General features: G+C 41.6%; 1 protein-coding gene across 50 annotated transcripts in view; it reads right to left on the reverse strand.

The window, feature by feature from the left end:
• Window positions 1-17767, reverse strand: part of MAP2 (microtubule associated protein 2) — a 188530-nt gene that overhangs the window by 22870 nt on the left and 147893 nt on the right. For 19 of the 50 annotated variants that reach the window (XM_072341654.1, XM_072341660.1, XM_072341657.1 and 16 more), the window contains 4 exons: window positions 4710-8501; window positions 4252-4458; window positions 3699-3833; window positions 192-253 (listed from right to left, as the gene is read on the reverse strand). In XM_072341654.1, the coding sequence (XP_072197755.1) occupies window positions 192-253; window positions 3699-3833; window positions 4252-4458; window positions 4710-8501 (4196 nt within the window). Of the gene's footprint in view, window positions 1-191; window positions 254-3698; window positions 3834-4251; window positions 4459-4709; window positions 8514-10745; window positions 11004-17767 lie in introns of all 50 variants that reach the window. The other 31 variants (XM_072341645.1, XM_072341648.1, XM_072341647.1 and 28 more) reach the window with 11 other exon arrangements.

The following is a 17767-nucleotide window of genomic DNA, read 5'->3' on the forward strand; positions in this document are numbered from 1 at the left end:
CCTGGGACTGTAATTCAATGCTAGGCGGTACTGCTATTCAGGAAAGATGATTTGAATTGCCCTTTCAAATGAATAATGAACATGGAAAACAATTTCTAAATGGAAAAATGAAGTACTAAATTAACACAAAATGATCTGAAATGAGCACAAAGGAAGATGATTAAGAAAGACAATAAGTTGATTTTACTCACTGAGAGTTTTTCCTTTGCTTGTTTAAATACACCAGGAGCCTGGTTTGTTTCACCAACTGCTGCTGAGAGACCCAAAGAAAGACTTGATGGTTAAAAAGAACAGTAATAATAAGCATTTCCACTTAGTATACTTGTTAGAACACTCATATACCTTGGAACTACAATGCAAAACAATTATCTTGTGAATAAGTCTGAGTTAACTGTATGCAGAAATGTGCTCATCCTAGAAATGTCTTATATTCATTGTGCTTGATGTAAAATTGTACTTCACATATGTCAAAGAAATCCAGCTTTTGTATTCATGTACCTGGCAATCTAAGAATCACAGTAAAAAGTTCCAAGAACAACTATAAGAGGCTCTATTTCTGAAGGTTCATCCCAAGATACCACATTCACTGATTTTCAGAGAGCACTGAACAACTGTCCTGTAAAAATCAGGCTTAAGTAATCCACTGGTGAAGATTGCAAAATAAAGGATGCTGAAATCACCACTATTTAAAATATTAGCCAAAATTCCAGTTGGAAGGAGAGAGATTGTCTGGTGAATTACCATCCCAGCTGTGTCACTATGGTCAGTGCGTCGTAGCTCAACCAAGCTCTCAGACTTCAGCATTCAAATTACACCGGGGACATCAAGTATATTAACTATTTCATTTCTCTGATGCAATATGACTTAAGATTCTCCTCTCTGAGTTGGATTCCATCCTTACAAAGTTGTGTAATGGGGGAGCTTTTCAGAAAGCAGGCTATTAGTTTCAGCCTAACAATGCTGTTCTAGAAGTCAATGGCTGCATAAAAACTATCTACATATGAAATCCTTTGGCATCTCTGCCATAATGGCCCTTAGAAAATGCAGAAGCAAGACAGTGCACACAGATGACTTCCTCTAGTAGTGATCCTAACTGTCTGCCAGCTGTTACAGCAGCCCTAACACACTGCACAGGACGGAGACATTTGATTTTCTCCTCTCCCTGTGCAGTTCCTAGGCATGGTGAGGGGATTTCTGGCTTCCTACCACACTTCCACTCAGTAGCTGGGTCCTCTTGGAATAATCTCCTTGATGTTTTTTTTCCTAAACTGAATGAGTAGGAAAGAAAACTTAGGAGGAGGGAAAGAATATATAGCTACATACTTCTGGATTTGTACCACAGATAAGTACAGCACAGCCCATCAGTATCACATTTTACCCCATCTGTTACTGCTGGCTTTGGTCAGTTTTGCATCTCTTCTAAATAATCACAAACTATATTTTTCCTCCTTCCTTTGGTATTGAAACCTAATCAGCTACCACTTTGAAGTGGAAAGCACAGCTGTGCTGCTCTTGCTGACTTACCTGATAAGCACAACTTCTCCATCTGAACAAAAATCTCTACATGTCTGCCAGCAGTTTAAGTACACAACAAGCATCTTTTACCTCTTGAGGGGCAGCAGAACTCAAGCCTTGGAAGAGAAGTGTATCGCGTCCTGACTCCTGTGCATAGCCAGTTGGCCTGGCCTTGCACCATAACCACTCCTCTAACGGCACAATGGCAGCAGCAACTCACAGCCACAAAGCATGAGTCAGAGTGGGGTTTGCCTCCCATAACTACATCAGTCACGGCAAAGATTCCTCTGCTCTTTCCTTGGAGTTGGCCACACAATTTCTTGTTCAAATGTTGAGGATGAATCTCAAACAACAGTCCTTCCTTTAAGAATGGCGGTATATATTACCAGTATTTGTCAGCACTTACCTCATGGTGACATGGGAGTTTTTTTTTGTCCTGTTACTGAGAGGAACAGAATGACTTAATTTCCTGGCCCACTACCTAGAAAATCTGAGCAAATAATAATTCCCTATTGTAGACTCTTGCATCTTATGACTGGACATGTTTCATTTTGAAGACACAGATAAGGCAACATCGAGGTTTTAACTAACTGGAATTCACTTAAAGATGCACAGACTACAGTGTTTTGGTGGGACTCCATTGGCCAAGTGTCAAAAAAAGCTGAGAGGACCAATCCAAATAGGACATACTGACAGCTGAAACTGGCTTCAAGAAATGGTGCTGTGTTTTACATAAAAGAAAAACACGAGCTAAACAATGTCCCTCTAAGTTCCTGATCCTGGATGGGACTGGACGACTGGTTTAGGCTCAGGGATTAACATTAACATATGGTTGCCTACCCTCTTGGTGTGCAGAGCCATGTGATAAACTTGCACATGGTGTCTCTTCTACTCCCCTCATTAAGCATAAAGAGGGGAGGTAGGAGACAACAAGGGATAACTGATTTTTCCAGCAGCAATGAGTATGGTGAAACATTTTTACAGATATTTTTGTGGCGTAGTTCAAACCATTTGACTTTAGAGCCCAAACCTCAAAGTTAAACTCAAATCAACATCACAGTGAATTTTATGACCAATCTGAGTCCTTTTTTGCTTGTTTGTTTGTTTCTCTCTATCTCTGTGTTTAAATGCACTGAGAGATCATTCTTGTATTACATTTTTCACTTCATCTAATATGTCTCCTACACAACTTATCAAGAAAGGAAGAAAAAAACTCTTGACTGTTGCCAGGCAGCACACATTCAATCAAGGCACTGAGCAGATTTTCTTATGCAAGACTACCAGGATGACTCAGGTCTGTGAGATGCTGCTGGACCAGAATAGTTGAGAAGAGTTAGAGTATGAGAGGGTAAGACAGCACTGACCACAGAGCTGCAGAAATGCAGACAGAGCTAGAATGCTACAAAGCCAACATGCTTTTTGTGACACAAAGAATCAACTTCCCAGTCCCAACACTTACTGAATCCCTCCCCCTGCTCTTTTGCAAGAATACAAGTTGTAACTGCTGTAAGTAGTAAAACATACAGAAGAAGAGCTGTTTTAATCTATACTAAGCTTTATACCAAATATTAATTTTTTGCTTGAAATGCAATTGTAGTGTGAGCCCAGATTTCTTCTCTCTCAGCTTCATGCTGCATATGGCTGGATTTCCCCTGTGGATTTTCACTGTACAGCATAAACATCAGTAAGAGCGGAAAGTGTAAAGGCAGATAACATCAATCAACAAAATAAAAGTCCGAAACACTTCTTATTATGCAGGAGAGTAAAGCAAAATAATGGAAATGCATACCATGGCTTAAGCTGTCAACATTTTCCCACCAGAAAAAAAGGCGTGAGAAAAGAGAAAGGAAAAAAAGAAAAAAAAAAAAAAAAAGAAGAAGATGAAAATGATGAGCAGAGATTCCTACAACAACACACTATAAGCATGATGCCAAGTTACAACCACAGCACTTGGAGGTCCAAGCGATGACAAGCACACATGATCATGGCCTCCTTTAAATAAACAAATACCAGGAAAGAAAAAAAAATATGATTAAAAACAATGAAAAAAAGCAATACTATTTGTGAAGGTAGTCTTGAAGGAATAATAACTAAAAAAAAGAGAAAAGCTGCTATAGCCATGAGATTAAAAAAAAAGTCTATGTTTGCCAGCCACATTGCATAACTGAACAGAATGCAGTCACCTGTCTGCTTCCGTTTAACACAGGAGAGATGAGTTGGTCTAGTATATTTGATAGCAGGTTTTAAAATGATTTTCCTGGAGGGAGAGTGGGCCTGAACTTCAGTTTTTTTAGCAAGTTCAGCTTTCTTATACACTGCTATGGACAAGAAAACACAAAAAAACATAATCAGGAAAAAACCAGCAAAGTTTCATATGACAATACATCAAGTGGCAGGCCCACTGCTCCACAGCTGCAACTCTAAAGTCAGCTTCTATTGAGGTGATCAAACCTAAGATGGAAGAGGGGCAGCACTGATGCATTCATCTCAGGTGTGCTTCCCAGAACTCTGTGGGGATTCCTACAGTGAAACAAGACTGGTGGAGCAGTGAGCCTTGCACATGGCTTTTCACATAATTGTACAATGTCTCATTAAATAGCACCACATGTAATAGTGTTAAGATGCACATCAACTACAACAGAGTAACCTAACAATACTGCACAATACTACAAAAGAAAAAAAAAAAAAAAAGAAAAAAAAAAATATATATATAGTAATAGGGAGTGTTAAATGAACCTTTTTTCCTTCTCACTTCATCTCTGGAGAGTGTGCTAGGTTCCTTTTTAGCTATTTTCCTTTCAGGAGTAGAAATCCTGCCTCTCCCAGTTTTAAAAGGTTTCTCTTTTTTATGCTTATCGAGAGATGATCTTCGCAATTCTCTCTCTGCCTTCTCCTCTTTAGGAACAGTCTCTAACTGTTCAGTCATGATGCTCCTATCATCATCTGTAGGATCAGAGCAAATTGTAACAACAAACAGAAGATTAGTAACAAATGTTAGCAATACTGCAGCGGATGCAGGGTAAAAATCGTTGAAGACCGACCAGATGAATTAATTAAAAAAAAAAAAAAAGGTAGGCAATTCTACCATTTTTTAAACATGCTGAAATTACTATTACAGTTACAATAATTTTGCTTTTTGATCATTACGTTTTGGAAGCAAAAATATAAAACAAAACAAAAAGGATAATGCACACCTTGAGTATCTGCCCAGAGACTGTCTGTGTCCATGATGGAGTCATCAACTGTTGTTTCATCTTTGTAATCATCACACGTCTCTGTTTTGTAGTCAGTGAGCAACATTTCTTCTCTCTCAGGTGAAGCAGGAGCTTCTGGGGAGCCCTCCCTTGGCTCAGCTTGAATGTCAACCACTTCCTCAATCTCTAGCTCCTCTTCAGCCTGGGAGTCCACTGCTTCGATGTCTTCCTGCTGGGTAGCAGCAAAACGTACACTGTGAGAAGCAGATTCGCCCTCATCAACTGTTGTCTGCACCACTGTGATAAAGTCATCCTCTACCGTCACGACTGATTCAATAATGCCTTTCAGTTCAGGCAATGCTTCTGGGCAAACCTTGCCTAGCAATTCTTCATCAGTAGGTTTCCCAAAGTCCATTTCTTGGGGCATTTCTGATATACGATGTTTGTCTTCTTCCTTCTCTTCTTGTCCACCTTCTACCTTTTCTTCCTCATGTTCTTCTCTTTTTGTGGCTTCAGCTGTCACTTCCGATGGCAGCAGTGTTTGGACTTCTGTAGGTTTCACAACTGCATCAGGAATCTTCTCTGTTTCCTCTGGAGGCTGTGGGATGCTCTCCATCTGAATCTCAGCAGGCTCTTCTTGGGGAGGCTCAGCTTTTGGAAGGAGGAGCTCCATGGAAGGCTCCTTTGCTGGCAACTGTGTAGACACCTCTTCCTCTGACACAGATGGTTTTGGAGCTTCTCCTTTGATATCCTCCTGTTTCAAGGGTTCTCCGTTCAAACTTTCTTGGGTTTGATCATGTTCTCCACTAGATTCATAAGATTCTTCTTTATCAACTGCTTCTTGATGTACCAGATCAGGCTTAGTTACTTTTTCCTTAATTTCTGTTTCAGACAGTTTGGTGCTGTCCTTCACATAACTAGGCTCAGTCTTGGAAAGTAAATCTGCATCTTTTGCTTCTCTGGACAAGATGTTCTGATCTTTCTGTTGAGATTCTTTGGGTTCAGGCTCTGTTTTTTTAACAGGGTCTTTGTCCTTCCCTGAAGGGAGAGAAGCAACCTCACTGATCCTACTATTTAACTGACTCTGATATTCTTGGTCAGCTTTCCTTGCAGCCACTTCCATATCATGCTTTATGGCATTGTAGTCTGGTCTTATTGGAACTTCTACCTCAGCTATTTCAGGAACAACACTAAGAGTCTTCTCCTTCTCCATCAAGAAAGAAACAGCATCCCTTTCTGCTGTTACCTCTGTAGCTAATATTCTGTCATAAGAGGTATCATCGGGTACGTGAGCTTTATCAGACATGCCTTCCTCTTTCATTTCTAAGATTGCCTCAGGTCTGGTCTTCTCTGACTCTTTACTGGGATAACCCTCTTTATAGTCAACTTGATCTTCGCTTTTTTCCAACACAGTGTCGAGCTTCTCTTTTTTCTCCTGCTCAAAGTCCCTCGCTAGAAAAGACTCACCAGTTGCATGCTGCGCTAAGTCTTTTTCACTGAGGAATTCTTCTTTGGATTTTTCAGCTGCTGCTAGCTTCACTTCTATTAAAGACAGGTCAGGAGCTAGGTTGCGTCTCAATTTTTCATCTGTGCCTTCGTAAAAGGGACAGGTTTCACCTGTTAAATTCTCACTGTCCTGTACTGGAGAAGGGAGCGGGACTGTGTACTTATTGAAAACACAGTAACCCAAGTCTTCTAGCTGACTTTCAGCTTTTAGAGTTATGTGGTTTTCATCTGTCACAGATGCCAGGGCTGTGCTGCTGTCTTCCACAACAGCATCAGAAGGAACTGACTTCTTTTGTGCCACCTCAGCATCTGCACTCACGGATGCTACTCTAGATCTCGTCCCTGCTAAGTCTAACATTTCAGGCAGGTCAGGAGCCAAGACAGCACCATTTTTGTAATAGTCTTTGGCTGGGAAAGGCGATTCGACCAAGGTCTCAGGCTGGACTTTTTCTTCTGCCATAGCTTTTTCTTCTTCAATGTGCTCATCTTCTTCTCTGCTATCAATGGGGAAGCAAGGGGCCCTCTCCATTGCTGGTGTGGTTGCTGGCAAGTAGTCATCACCTTCATCCATGCTCCCACTAGTGTTAGTTAGAATATCTGATGCAAGGGGAGAAAGATCATGTGCACGGCCAAAGCTAAATCCCAGAGCTATAGAATCCAGGCAGGACATGGGCAGGTTAATTGACATACTTCTCTGCTCAATTGCAGATCTCCCCCCAAGTCCCAGGCTCCTGCTCAGAGTCAGGTCATCTTTATTCTTGCTGTGGAGCTCCCGTTTATCCCCATAGACTTTGGGGTCAATAGTGAACATTCTTTCTGTTGGGGAACTGGGTTCTTCAGATTTGTCTGGTGTATAGCTCTGAGCCAGGGTACTGTACCCTACTTCATGAGAAGGCATGCCCTGCTGCTGATCCATCTGTAATTCCTCCTCCTCTTCCTCTTCCTCTTTGTCTTCAGGTATTAAACGACCTGCCTGGTAAGTCTCATATGCACTCTCTTTAGTGTCACTTAGCTCATAGTAATCACTGCCTTGTTTTAGAGTGCCTGTTTTGAAGGCTTCCTCTTTCAGTGCAGAGGTTTCAAAATACTTGGACATTCCTGATCGATCCACTTCTGCTTTCATTTCATGAGTAGCTGAAACACTTTCCTTATCCTCCTTGGTTTCTTTTTTAATGTCTTTCTCTTGAGAAGGTTCTCGAGTAGGAGCCTTATCAGTGGTTAAGCTTGGTGCCCCAGGGCTCTTCTCTATTATTTGGGATAACTGTGGAGTATCAGGGTGCTCAGTTGTTTTCTCAGGGATTGGTACATAGCTTGATTTGCCAGGGGATACCTCTGTGCTTGGCTGCATGTCCTTTTTCGTAGCTATTGTCGCTTGGAGCCCACTTTGGTCCATTTCTTTTTCTGCCTTGAAAAGATCAGACATTTTAGTTTCATCATCCTTTGAGAAATCTGCTTTGTCTTGGTAAAGTGTCTTAACTTCAGGTTTTGTGGTAAATTTTCCATCGTCTAATATTCGAGCCTCCCCTTTATCATAGAAGTCGTACCTTTCTTCCTCATCAGTCTCATCCTTGGTCATGTCCTTTTCCTGACCCCATGCAGGGATTTTCTGCATGCTTGGTGTTTTCAGGCCATCTACAGTTACTGCTGAGACTTCTTGCAGAGTCAGGGTCATGCCCCTGTGGGTCTGTTCATCTTTAGCAAATTCTTTGGCAAACAGTTGGTCAGCAGGTTCCAGTTTTGTTTTGGCACTGTCTTTGAGAGAAAGACCCTGGGGCATAGCAAGAGATGGGCCTGAAGGCAGTTCGCTTTTGGCTGCTTCTGTCTTGGGTTCTGATGCCAACAGAGAACTTCCATCACGGCTGATGGCAAAATCTTGGACATCTTTAAGGTCATCTTTAAATGTCATAGGTATAACTTGGTTGGATGATGAGGGCTTATCTGCAGTCCGTTCCTCTGTTTCACTCCCTTTAGGCAATTCAGACGGCAAGTCCTTTTGTATTTGAGAAATAGGAAGCTTGGCAGGAGGTTCTGCAAAACTGGCTTCCAATTTCTTCTGTGAATCAGTTTCCAAGATCTGTTCTGATAGAGGTGAAGGCATCTTTTCTTTGTCTTTGCTCTGTGAATCCTTTTTATCTGTAGCCTCTGTTTTTGTTGGCTGTGGAACTAAGGCATCATGTTTAGGTTGCTCAGTCTTACTGTCTTTTCCAGATTCCTGTCGCTTTGTGTCTAATGGATCTGTTGTGAAAGGGCACGTGCCCTCCTGGACACGGAATTCCATCTTCGTGGCTGCAATTAAATCTGAAGTAGTTTGTTTGGGTTTTATAATAGAATTATTTAAAGCACTTATAGGCAGGCAGTCATGTGGTGTACAGAACATCTTGGTATGAGTGATGGAGAGGGAAAAATAAGCAAACATGCAGCAAGGCTATCCACACAGAAATCTGCTTTCAAGCATTAAATCCTAGTTTCCTTTCAATATATGATGTTCTGTAGCGAAAACGTGACTTTCACACAAGTCAATATGTCAAAACTGTAATGAGATCATTTCATGTGACGACTTCATCTTGGTAATTTTTGCTGGACTGTGGGGCTTACGTTAGTTTTGCTTTTCTAAGTTTCGTAAGATTAAGTCCAATGAACAGCATCATTGTGGGCTGCTTACATTTAAAACAAACATATTTATGCATTTCTATATTTATTTTACCTTTTTCATCTACATGTGTCCTAAACTGAAGAAGTAATACATACAGGAGGTGTGTCAGAAGAGGCTGCTGTTCTAACTGCACCAACTTTTGACATTTATCCCTTGCCAAATGAAAAAATCTCACAAACTGGCCTGTGCAAATCAGCAGCAGAGCTACTAATAGTGCCAGATCTCAGAGGTCTCCAACATGGCCAGTCGTCTTCAGTTGTAACTGAATACCAGTCATGTTTCAGTGACTGCAGCACAGCCCTAATTAAGTTAATTTTAAACCGAAAGTGCTACACTTACAACATGCCACTATATTTGTATGGAGTACTCTCTAGTTAAATTATTTTTACATGTACCATATTAATCTTTAATATCATGTTATTTTTTTATATCCTTTGGAAAATGATGATTCCTATCACATGGGGAAAAAAAGAAACACTGCAGAATACTTCTTGCATTAGTCTGTGAATAATGATTTACAAGTTTTTCTTTCTAAAACTTATTACAACAATTAGGCCAGATCTAGATCTCCTTATGTCTGATTTACAGTCCATGGAGCCATTTTCTGACTCAGATGATTATGAATTTTTCAGAATAACTACTATCAAACTACTGGTCATTCTTTAAATGTTTGCATACAATTAAAGAAGGCTACTGCCATTCTACACTTTGCAGGTAGAAAGAAACCAGAATTCTGCATCTACAGTACTTTTTAATCCTTCATGACTTTACATTTGGTGACTTGCAGAACCTATGAAGTATAGGCACAAAGCCACTGAGCAGATGTCATCCTTCCTTCACAGAAGTGAATTAACTAGATACTGATTTTTCTTGCTTATCCTATCATGCCTTTTACTCTATCACCAATGAACAACATCAATGGTATCTAAAGATATTCTAACTGCCAATTTAATTTTCTTTAGGTGGGTCTGACGGAAAGTCAGCTCCCCAGATACAGCCCTTCTTCACCAGGTACTGAATGGGCATGTCACTACTCCATGCAATGTGTCTTCACACCTCGTTACACTGACTGATGAGAAATGCCATCAAAAAGACTATCTTGAAGCCTAGTTCTCATGTACTGAAGGACAACTGCTTGGAATAAATACTTTGCTGCAGTAAGCAGATCAGAACTTGATGCTGAACACCCCATCCTAAACTTCGTGAAGAAGGCAAATATCCCAGTGCAGTTGATGGGGCTTTGTCAGAGCAGGGTGCTCCGGCCGGGTTAAACCTTTGTAATAAGGGAAGACACGCAAAAAAAATCAGATTTTGCAATGATCAAGGGAGAAGGGTGGGCTGCAATGAATGGCAAGGATATGACATAAGAAGCAATAGCTTTAGGGAAGCTAAACCAGAATGCACAGAAGCACACGCACACAAAAAAATATTGCACGCTGCAAATGAAAGCATTTCTACAATTCAAGCCTCTTTATGTCATAGTTAAATTCATTAGATCTACTTTTTGAAAGAAAAGCAGATGAATCTCTGCACCAAAAAGAAAAAAATATACAAACATTAGCAATGTGACTGGCAAACATGTCTGAGATGGGGGGAAAAGGCTTGCGCAGAGGAATCAGCTTAGCTGCAAAGCACTCGTACCATGGCAAAGTTAAAAAAAAAAACCAACATAGGAATCAGCTGCAGTGGTGGGAAACCATGTTGTCATACAGCACCTATGCAATCATAGTATCTGCTACACACTCTTCAAGCATAATAACAAGAGCAGTCATACTAATAAATGGAAAGAACAGGAAATGAAGCAGCCTCGAAAAGCACTGGAGAAAAGCTGGAAGATTGACTGGCAGCAAACACATGCAATCCTAATGAGGACACACCTTCCGCAGCCAAGGAAGGGGATGTGTCTTTCGGAGGCACTTCCCTCACAACTGTTAGGCTCTCCCTGCTGGATGCCACACTTGGTATTTTGTCTTCACGACACACTGTGGCCTCCAAACCAAAATCCAGCTGACCCTCACCGAGGCCCTTGGCCTGCTCTGAAGGCTCAGTGGGCCCATGCTCTTTCCCCAGTTGCGTCCCAGGAAGAGCAGCAGGTTTCAATTCCACAGCCATCGGACTCTCTACTGGTTCTTCTTCTTGGAGATGGAAAAAGGAGGCGACATCAACACCAACAGTAAACAACAAGCACAAAGCTCAACAGGACTGGTTTTCTTAAACACTTTCAGCTCTGAACATTCCAGAATTGCATGTCAAAGGTTTGCTAGAATCCAGCCCATTTTAATTGCAATAGAAATGATTTTTCCCAAAGAAAAAATACAAAGCAAACACAAGAACCCTGCCGCCCCCAGAGAAGCACGTTTATGCTGTAAGATGAGAGCTGAAAGTGCTTTATAGGTACACCGCTCCCAAAAATGACAGTGGGTCAAATATTCACTGGAAATGGAGATGATATTGAATGATGGATGGCTCTGACAACATCAATGCACTTCTGATAAACGTGCTGTTTAACCCAGTACAAGACACTGAATTGAGGTGGGGTAAGGTAGGAGTCGTTAATTTCTTCCCACTATGCTGTTACTGACTGCTAAATGACAGTGAGTCTGCCAATCACATGGGTCCTAGATTTGGCAAAGTATTCAGACACTTGAACAGTCCTAATAAGCCTTGCACATAGCTGGCAACTGGTGATTCCACCAGAGTACAGCCAAGTATCTTACACTGAGTCGTTTATAAACTGCTTCTCCCTTAGGCTGCCTGAGATCTGAACCCTGTAGGTGAAAATCACCGTTGTAGCACAAGGACTCTTTGTTAGCTTTCCTGTGTACCTAACTAAGCCCCTAGGCTCCTCTCCTCACCACCAACTAAGCCAAAGAAACCAGTGAACACCGTGTAACTAACTGTATGTTCCTCTGAGATTTTGAACCGTATCACTTTGCCTACAGGCTGCTAGAATCAGTAATGCAGTACCAAGAATGGTCTTTATTCTACTCTTGCTATGGAAGAATGTCTCCATTCTGTCTTGCCACTGCTGTTCAGACAGAGTATTACTTTGCTTTGCTGGTACCACCTCCAATTGGAAATTAGGATCCACTGTGAATCCTTTGATTCAGCAAAATATGTAAGCAGCTGACCGCCAGCCAAACTCAAATAAACCTGATGACCGCTCTGGGTTTTAAGTACAGTCCCATATGGAAGGACTTTGCTGAATCAGACTTAGAAGAAAGTGGTTCTGAATCTGAATCTCCTGGCATTAAAATTAAACCTCTTTACAAGGGCATGATTTTTCTCCCGAGACTGACTCAGTTAAAGCTAGGCAATCAACCATCCACCTTAGTTGTAGTCCTTAAAAAGTAATTTAAAGGAACACAAATACTGTTTGAGGCTGAGAAACTATCAGTATGTAAGGTATAACATTACTAATAACACACAAAAATGTAGTTAGGGAAAGATACCGTATCTTAAGTGAACAGAAGCCAGAAGATTCAGAATCAGAACTGGACCAGTGCCTGTGGGATATTTACCTGTGGACAGACTGTAAAAGGAGCCCAGCAGAACAGGAAGTGTCCAGACAATAGAGGCCCTTGCTCAAGTAACTTGCTGTACTGCTCTTTTTTTCCCCCTCCAATTTTTGGTAGCTGTGTGGTGCATTTCTTTCAATTAAAGAAGTCATTTTACCCCATTTTTATGGCAATTACTGCACTCAGTGCCATGTGGTTAAAACGAATTACTCACTAAGTCTTTTCTTAATGAAGCAAAAGTAGTACATATGTAGCACTGAAACCCCTACAGGTTAGGCTTCTGGTGCAAAGCACTGCCTAGGTTCCCTTCAAAGTGGCGGAGGAAAAGCCCCCAGAAGACAAATCATATCATCTACATTAGACCCCTATTTTACTGAGTCAGTACACAGCTCAGAAATGGCTAAAATCTGGGGAGAAAAATCCCATCCTCACCACTAATGCACAGAAAATACTGTGGCTCTCTTACTATGACTAGAACTCATCATATAGAATTGTTGAGAACATGAATACTTTAAGGGATCACTGAAAAAGAACTTGCATGAAGTACAGACTTCATTGCAGCAGCTGGAAAAAGACCAACTGCAAATGAAAAGCTTTTCAGGAATGGATAAGCACATGTATACACAGAGGCAAACAACTTGGTACATAAACAATGCTAGGGATATCAAAAGTTTGCACGAGCAAACTGTTTCAGCAGATGCGGATTATGGCAATTATGCTGCTTGTGAGCTGAAAACTAGGACTGTTTTAAGAACAAATAGAGAAACCCAACTACAGTAAGGCTATTCCTGTGATTTTCTGACTCTCCCGGCTTCAGGCAGATATCCTGACACTAACAATCTGCAGTTATTTGCATTGCTCTCATTCTGGTGCCGCTGCACTACAGGGCTACCTTATCCCGTTAACTGTGGCTGAGTCTCCTTTTCTTGAAATGCCCCACAGAGCTATTTCAGTCACAGACCTCCGCCTGCCTGAGAAACACATCCCCAGAGAATGCAGAACTGCTTTTAGCTTCACCTCCTGTGTCCCAAGATTAAGTTAATCAAATGCTGCCTGATGAAATATGATCCGATTTGCTTTGGATAACAAGGCACAATTCTCATTAGGCACTGAAATAGATTCTCCCTTGACTCCTAAAAAAAACCAAAACCAACAACATTTGATTTTATGTAAACTCCACAGATAAAGTAATACTTACTGATGGACTTAGGCTGCAGAAGGAAGGGGTACAGGAACAAAGAAACAGCAAACTTTTTAACACGTCTGCTTTGCTTGCAGCCAGCTGACAGAGTGTTAAATGGGTGCATCCACAGAACAACCAGAATCAAACATGACCCAATACTGCCTGAAGACACCAGTATGTACTGGGGGAAAAAAAATTGAATTCCTTTGCCTAGTGAAGACTTAAAGATCCTCTACTGCTAACTCTAGTACAGACATTAGTTTAACTCAGCCTACTTACCTTCAGTAACAACCTTCTGACCTACTCTGCATGCTGTCCCTGGTAGCGATGCTCTGTCACAAAGAACACATCACTGTCTGCTTCTTTTAACTAGCCGCTCTTTTTTCATCTGCTATAAGCTTTGTTAGTAGACCTGCAGCCCTGGTTTACCAAGGAGCATGGTTTCATCGACCCCCAAATTGCATTCAATGCTCACAATGCAGCTTCACTTTGAGAACGAAAGAGTTTGGAGGAGTCTCACTCATTTTCCTTCCCCAAAAAGCAGCAATCCCAAGCATATATCTATAATGGAATGGATGGCAGGTGGGTAGAGGGGAAGAGGAACAAAATGGGACCATGCTCAGTTCACCTTCATCATAGCCCAACAAGACCTCTGTGCTCTTCACTGTGGCACTGGGATGTGTACTAGAGCCAGCCCACTCTGAGCTGAACAAAGGGTGTTCATAGTACTCCTCATCCGAATTGTAGGGCTCATCATCGGGTACAGACACTGAGATGGAGGGGGCCAGGCGTTTACGCCACTCCCTGCTGGCAGCAGGCCCGCAGCCTGGGCAGAGGGGTAGCGGTCCCACCTTATCCTCCGCCCCTGCATCTACAAATAGACACACAGACAAAAACTGCAGGACAGACAGACAGAAACACGGCAAGACAGGATGGATGCATGCACTGGCAACACTAGCCACACTGTCATACTGCAGAGTGGATGAAATCAGCCAAGCTGCAAATCAACGCAGGATGGAGGGATGGGGCAGCTGTGTGTTTTAACACAAGCCGTTTATCTGGCACTTCCTACAAGGTCTACGAACACTGGGAATCAACAATGGAATAAATGAACTTCCAGACCACACTCATTACTTAGAGAAATATGCATTGCACACAAACCACATCTCACAACTTGCACTGGCTGTTCTAAAACCTTGTGGACTACCCCGACAGTTGCATTCTTTTGTATTATTCGTCATCATCGGATGTAAACTGTATTCATCAAGATGTACTTTTTTTTTCCTAAGTCCTTTAATTACAAGTGTAAGCTAGTTTGCTTTTTGCCAATTGTGGTTTCGTCTGTTTCCAATGCACTCACTCCTCTCCTTTTCCTATAAATAAGTAACAGTTAAACAAAACGAACAAACAAACACAAGTGCCTTCATCTAATTGCCAGCTTTCTTTGCTTCTGAAAAAGGCCACACAGCTGCTCAGAGCACTCTCTGTTGGTCCCGTATTTCACGCTGCTCTGTCCTGTTCCTGTTGGTGAACAAGCTTCCCAGCTCAGAGTTTACCAGTTCTTCAGAATGACACCTTTATTCACCCGTCACTGCAGCATCACAGATAATCACATAACCAGTACAGGACCACACCATCTACTGACAGCTACAGGGAGGGGGAGCTTCAGTTTGCTCTTCCAAGACAAGAATAATACAGAGCAACAAAAACGACTGCCTTGTCATCTGACCCATATAAACCTAAAGGGGAGACCTGGCTACACTCCACTTTGACCATGAACTGAGCCGTGAAAAACTAGAATTCTACTATGAGAGAAAATACATTTCAAGTCCATTTTTTGGTGACTTCTTATTGCCTGCAGCAGTCCTAGAAGCTTCATGAAAGAGTCCACGCTGAGCGTACCCTGGCCTTTCTCCAGACAACTCCAACTTAAAGATCCCCAGAGCTTCCAAAACTTTCCTCACAGATAGAAAGCACTGAGTCAGGAAGCAAGGCTTTAGCACAGCATAACTGATACTAGCCAGATCTCTGTGTGAAATGCAAGACTAAAAGGGCTCACAGATGCTGCTGTTGCTACCAATACCAGCAATTTTCATTCATCTCTATCACGTGATCAAACTGATCCCATCCATAAGAGTTCTATGCCTCTTGCTGGCAAATAACAGTAAGTTTCAAGTTTCTTTATTTAGCACACCATAACAAGATAACATCTGTGTCATAGAAAACAAACAAAAAGGTACCCTCTGCTTTCTGCCCCAACATGGCAGCAGGAGTCTGTTAGCACACTGACTGCTGTTTTGTCTGCCCCAGAAAAGGATGCTGCAATATTAACCAAACAGTCAAGGAAAAAAATAAAAAGAGAAATAAAAATTATTCATTTTTCTTAATATTAGTAGCTGCAAAAGAAAGATTATCTGTGTGTAAGACCTGAGCTGGTCTGACCAGGAATGAATTTATGTTAAATGCACCTACGCACAAATACAAACACTGCCTAAAGGATGGTACAAGAATCATACCCAGTTTTGTTCAGGATACAAACGTTGCCTTGAGGTACTGGTAATTTAGATGCTTCACCCCCGCAGTGTAATTTAAAACACAGACTCAGGACTTCAGGTGTATTTAAAAGCAAGGTGTAGAGAAATATTCTGGCAGCCTGCCTCTGCTGAGCAGGAAACTGCAGAGCAGTGCAGTAAGAGCAGCTAAATCCAGGGCTGAACATGGCCTCCCACCCTTCCCTAGTACTTAAGACCTGGCAACAAAGTTGCAGTGAAGCATCTTGATCCATCTGCAGTGCATAACCCACAATTTCTCAATAGAAATTTCTACAGAATCCAGCACCGAACTTGAGGGGGTCACTGTTTGCAAAAGCTAACTTTCATGAGGACATGTCACAGCATGTGGCAGACTGGGAGCCAGCTCTCCTTTCAAGACTGCAACTTCTACTGCCGTGCAGATGCCCTCGTGCTAGTTTGTGTTTATTACTGTGGCCAAGAGCAGAAAGGGGTGTGATGCCCTTACTGTCTCTGCTGGAACCAGGGCATTGTGGAGAAGAGAAGGTTCCCGTGGCCAGAAGTGCAACAGGAAGGGAGGACATGCAGAAAGGGGGAGGTGGTGCACTACAGAGATGGAAAGTGCAATGAGAAAAGTGCATGTTCTCTTTCTGGCTGTGGATCATATTTTAATCACGGACCCTTTGGATGTAAAATGTACCAATAGGAACGAAAATGAAACTCTAATTTTTCTAGTCTGATGCAAACAAGGATGGAAATTGTTTCTTCCTGGGCTCTGCATGGAATGAGGTCAAAGAAACACAGGTCTGCTCCTGCTTTTTAACACAGCAGGACTGACAACATGACAAATGCTCAAATGCACACTACTGCGATGGGCCAAAATCACTGCAGTCTCACTGGAACCATCATGTCTGTGGCTATCACAGATCTACATCTTTTACCAGTTTTGTTAAAGATATTTTCAAACTTGCAGCAGAAAATTTCACTGACGTGACAATGAAAAACTCTTCAAAGAGAAACATGTTTGCAACAAAAAAAAAAAACCTCCTTTGCTATTTTAATCCCTTCTAATAGAAGAATTAAAAGAAGAATTCCCACTGTATTCTAAAGTCCAGGATAAAAATCTTCTCATAAAGGTTAATTCAGCTTTAGCTTGCAGCTATATTTCAAAAATGCCTTTCATTAGATTATTATTACTGTATATAGATCCTTTTTTACAGGGCATACGGTTACTTTCAGTTTGCTAAATATTCTTATTTGATATATAATGCATATCCTGAAATGCTCATTTCAAAATGGAAGGCAGTCCCTCAAGGCATGCTCCTATATTGTAACATTTAGAAGAATTTTTACATGAAGATATTGCAGACCATTGTCAAAAGGCACAGAGCACAAAAGAAATGCCAGGTTGGCAAGAGAACACTGCGTCAGTCCTGCATGACCAGATACAACTGATAAAAGGATAAGGCAGCGCTAGTGAAAATTTCATTTCCTGAGCAAAAATATGTTACAATAGGCAAAATAAATGAAATAATGTCAGTCGGGCAAATTAGTTCTTACCTTCCGCAGCAGTAAAAAGGGACAGGCTCATCGAAATGGTTTTTTGCAGCCAATGAAAGGAAGAAACCTACAACCACTGACTCCCTTCTCTCATGAAATACACTTGACCCACAAACCTCTTTGTCTTT

The sequence above is a fragment of the Excalfactoria chinensis genome, chromosome 7 (genome assembly GCF_039878825.1).
Source record: "Excalfactoria chinensis isolate bCotChi1 chromosome 7, bCotChi1.hap2, whole genome shotgun sequence".
Taxonomy (NCBI): domain Eukaryota; kingdom Metazoa; phylum Chordata; class Aves; order Galliformes; family Phasianidae; genus Excalfactoria; species Excalfactoria chinensis.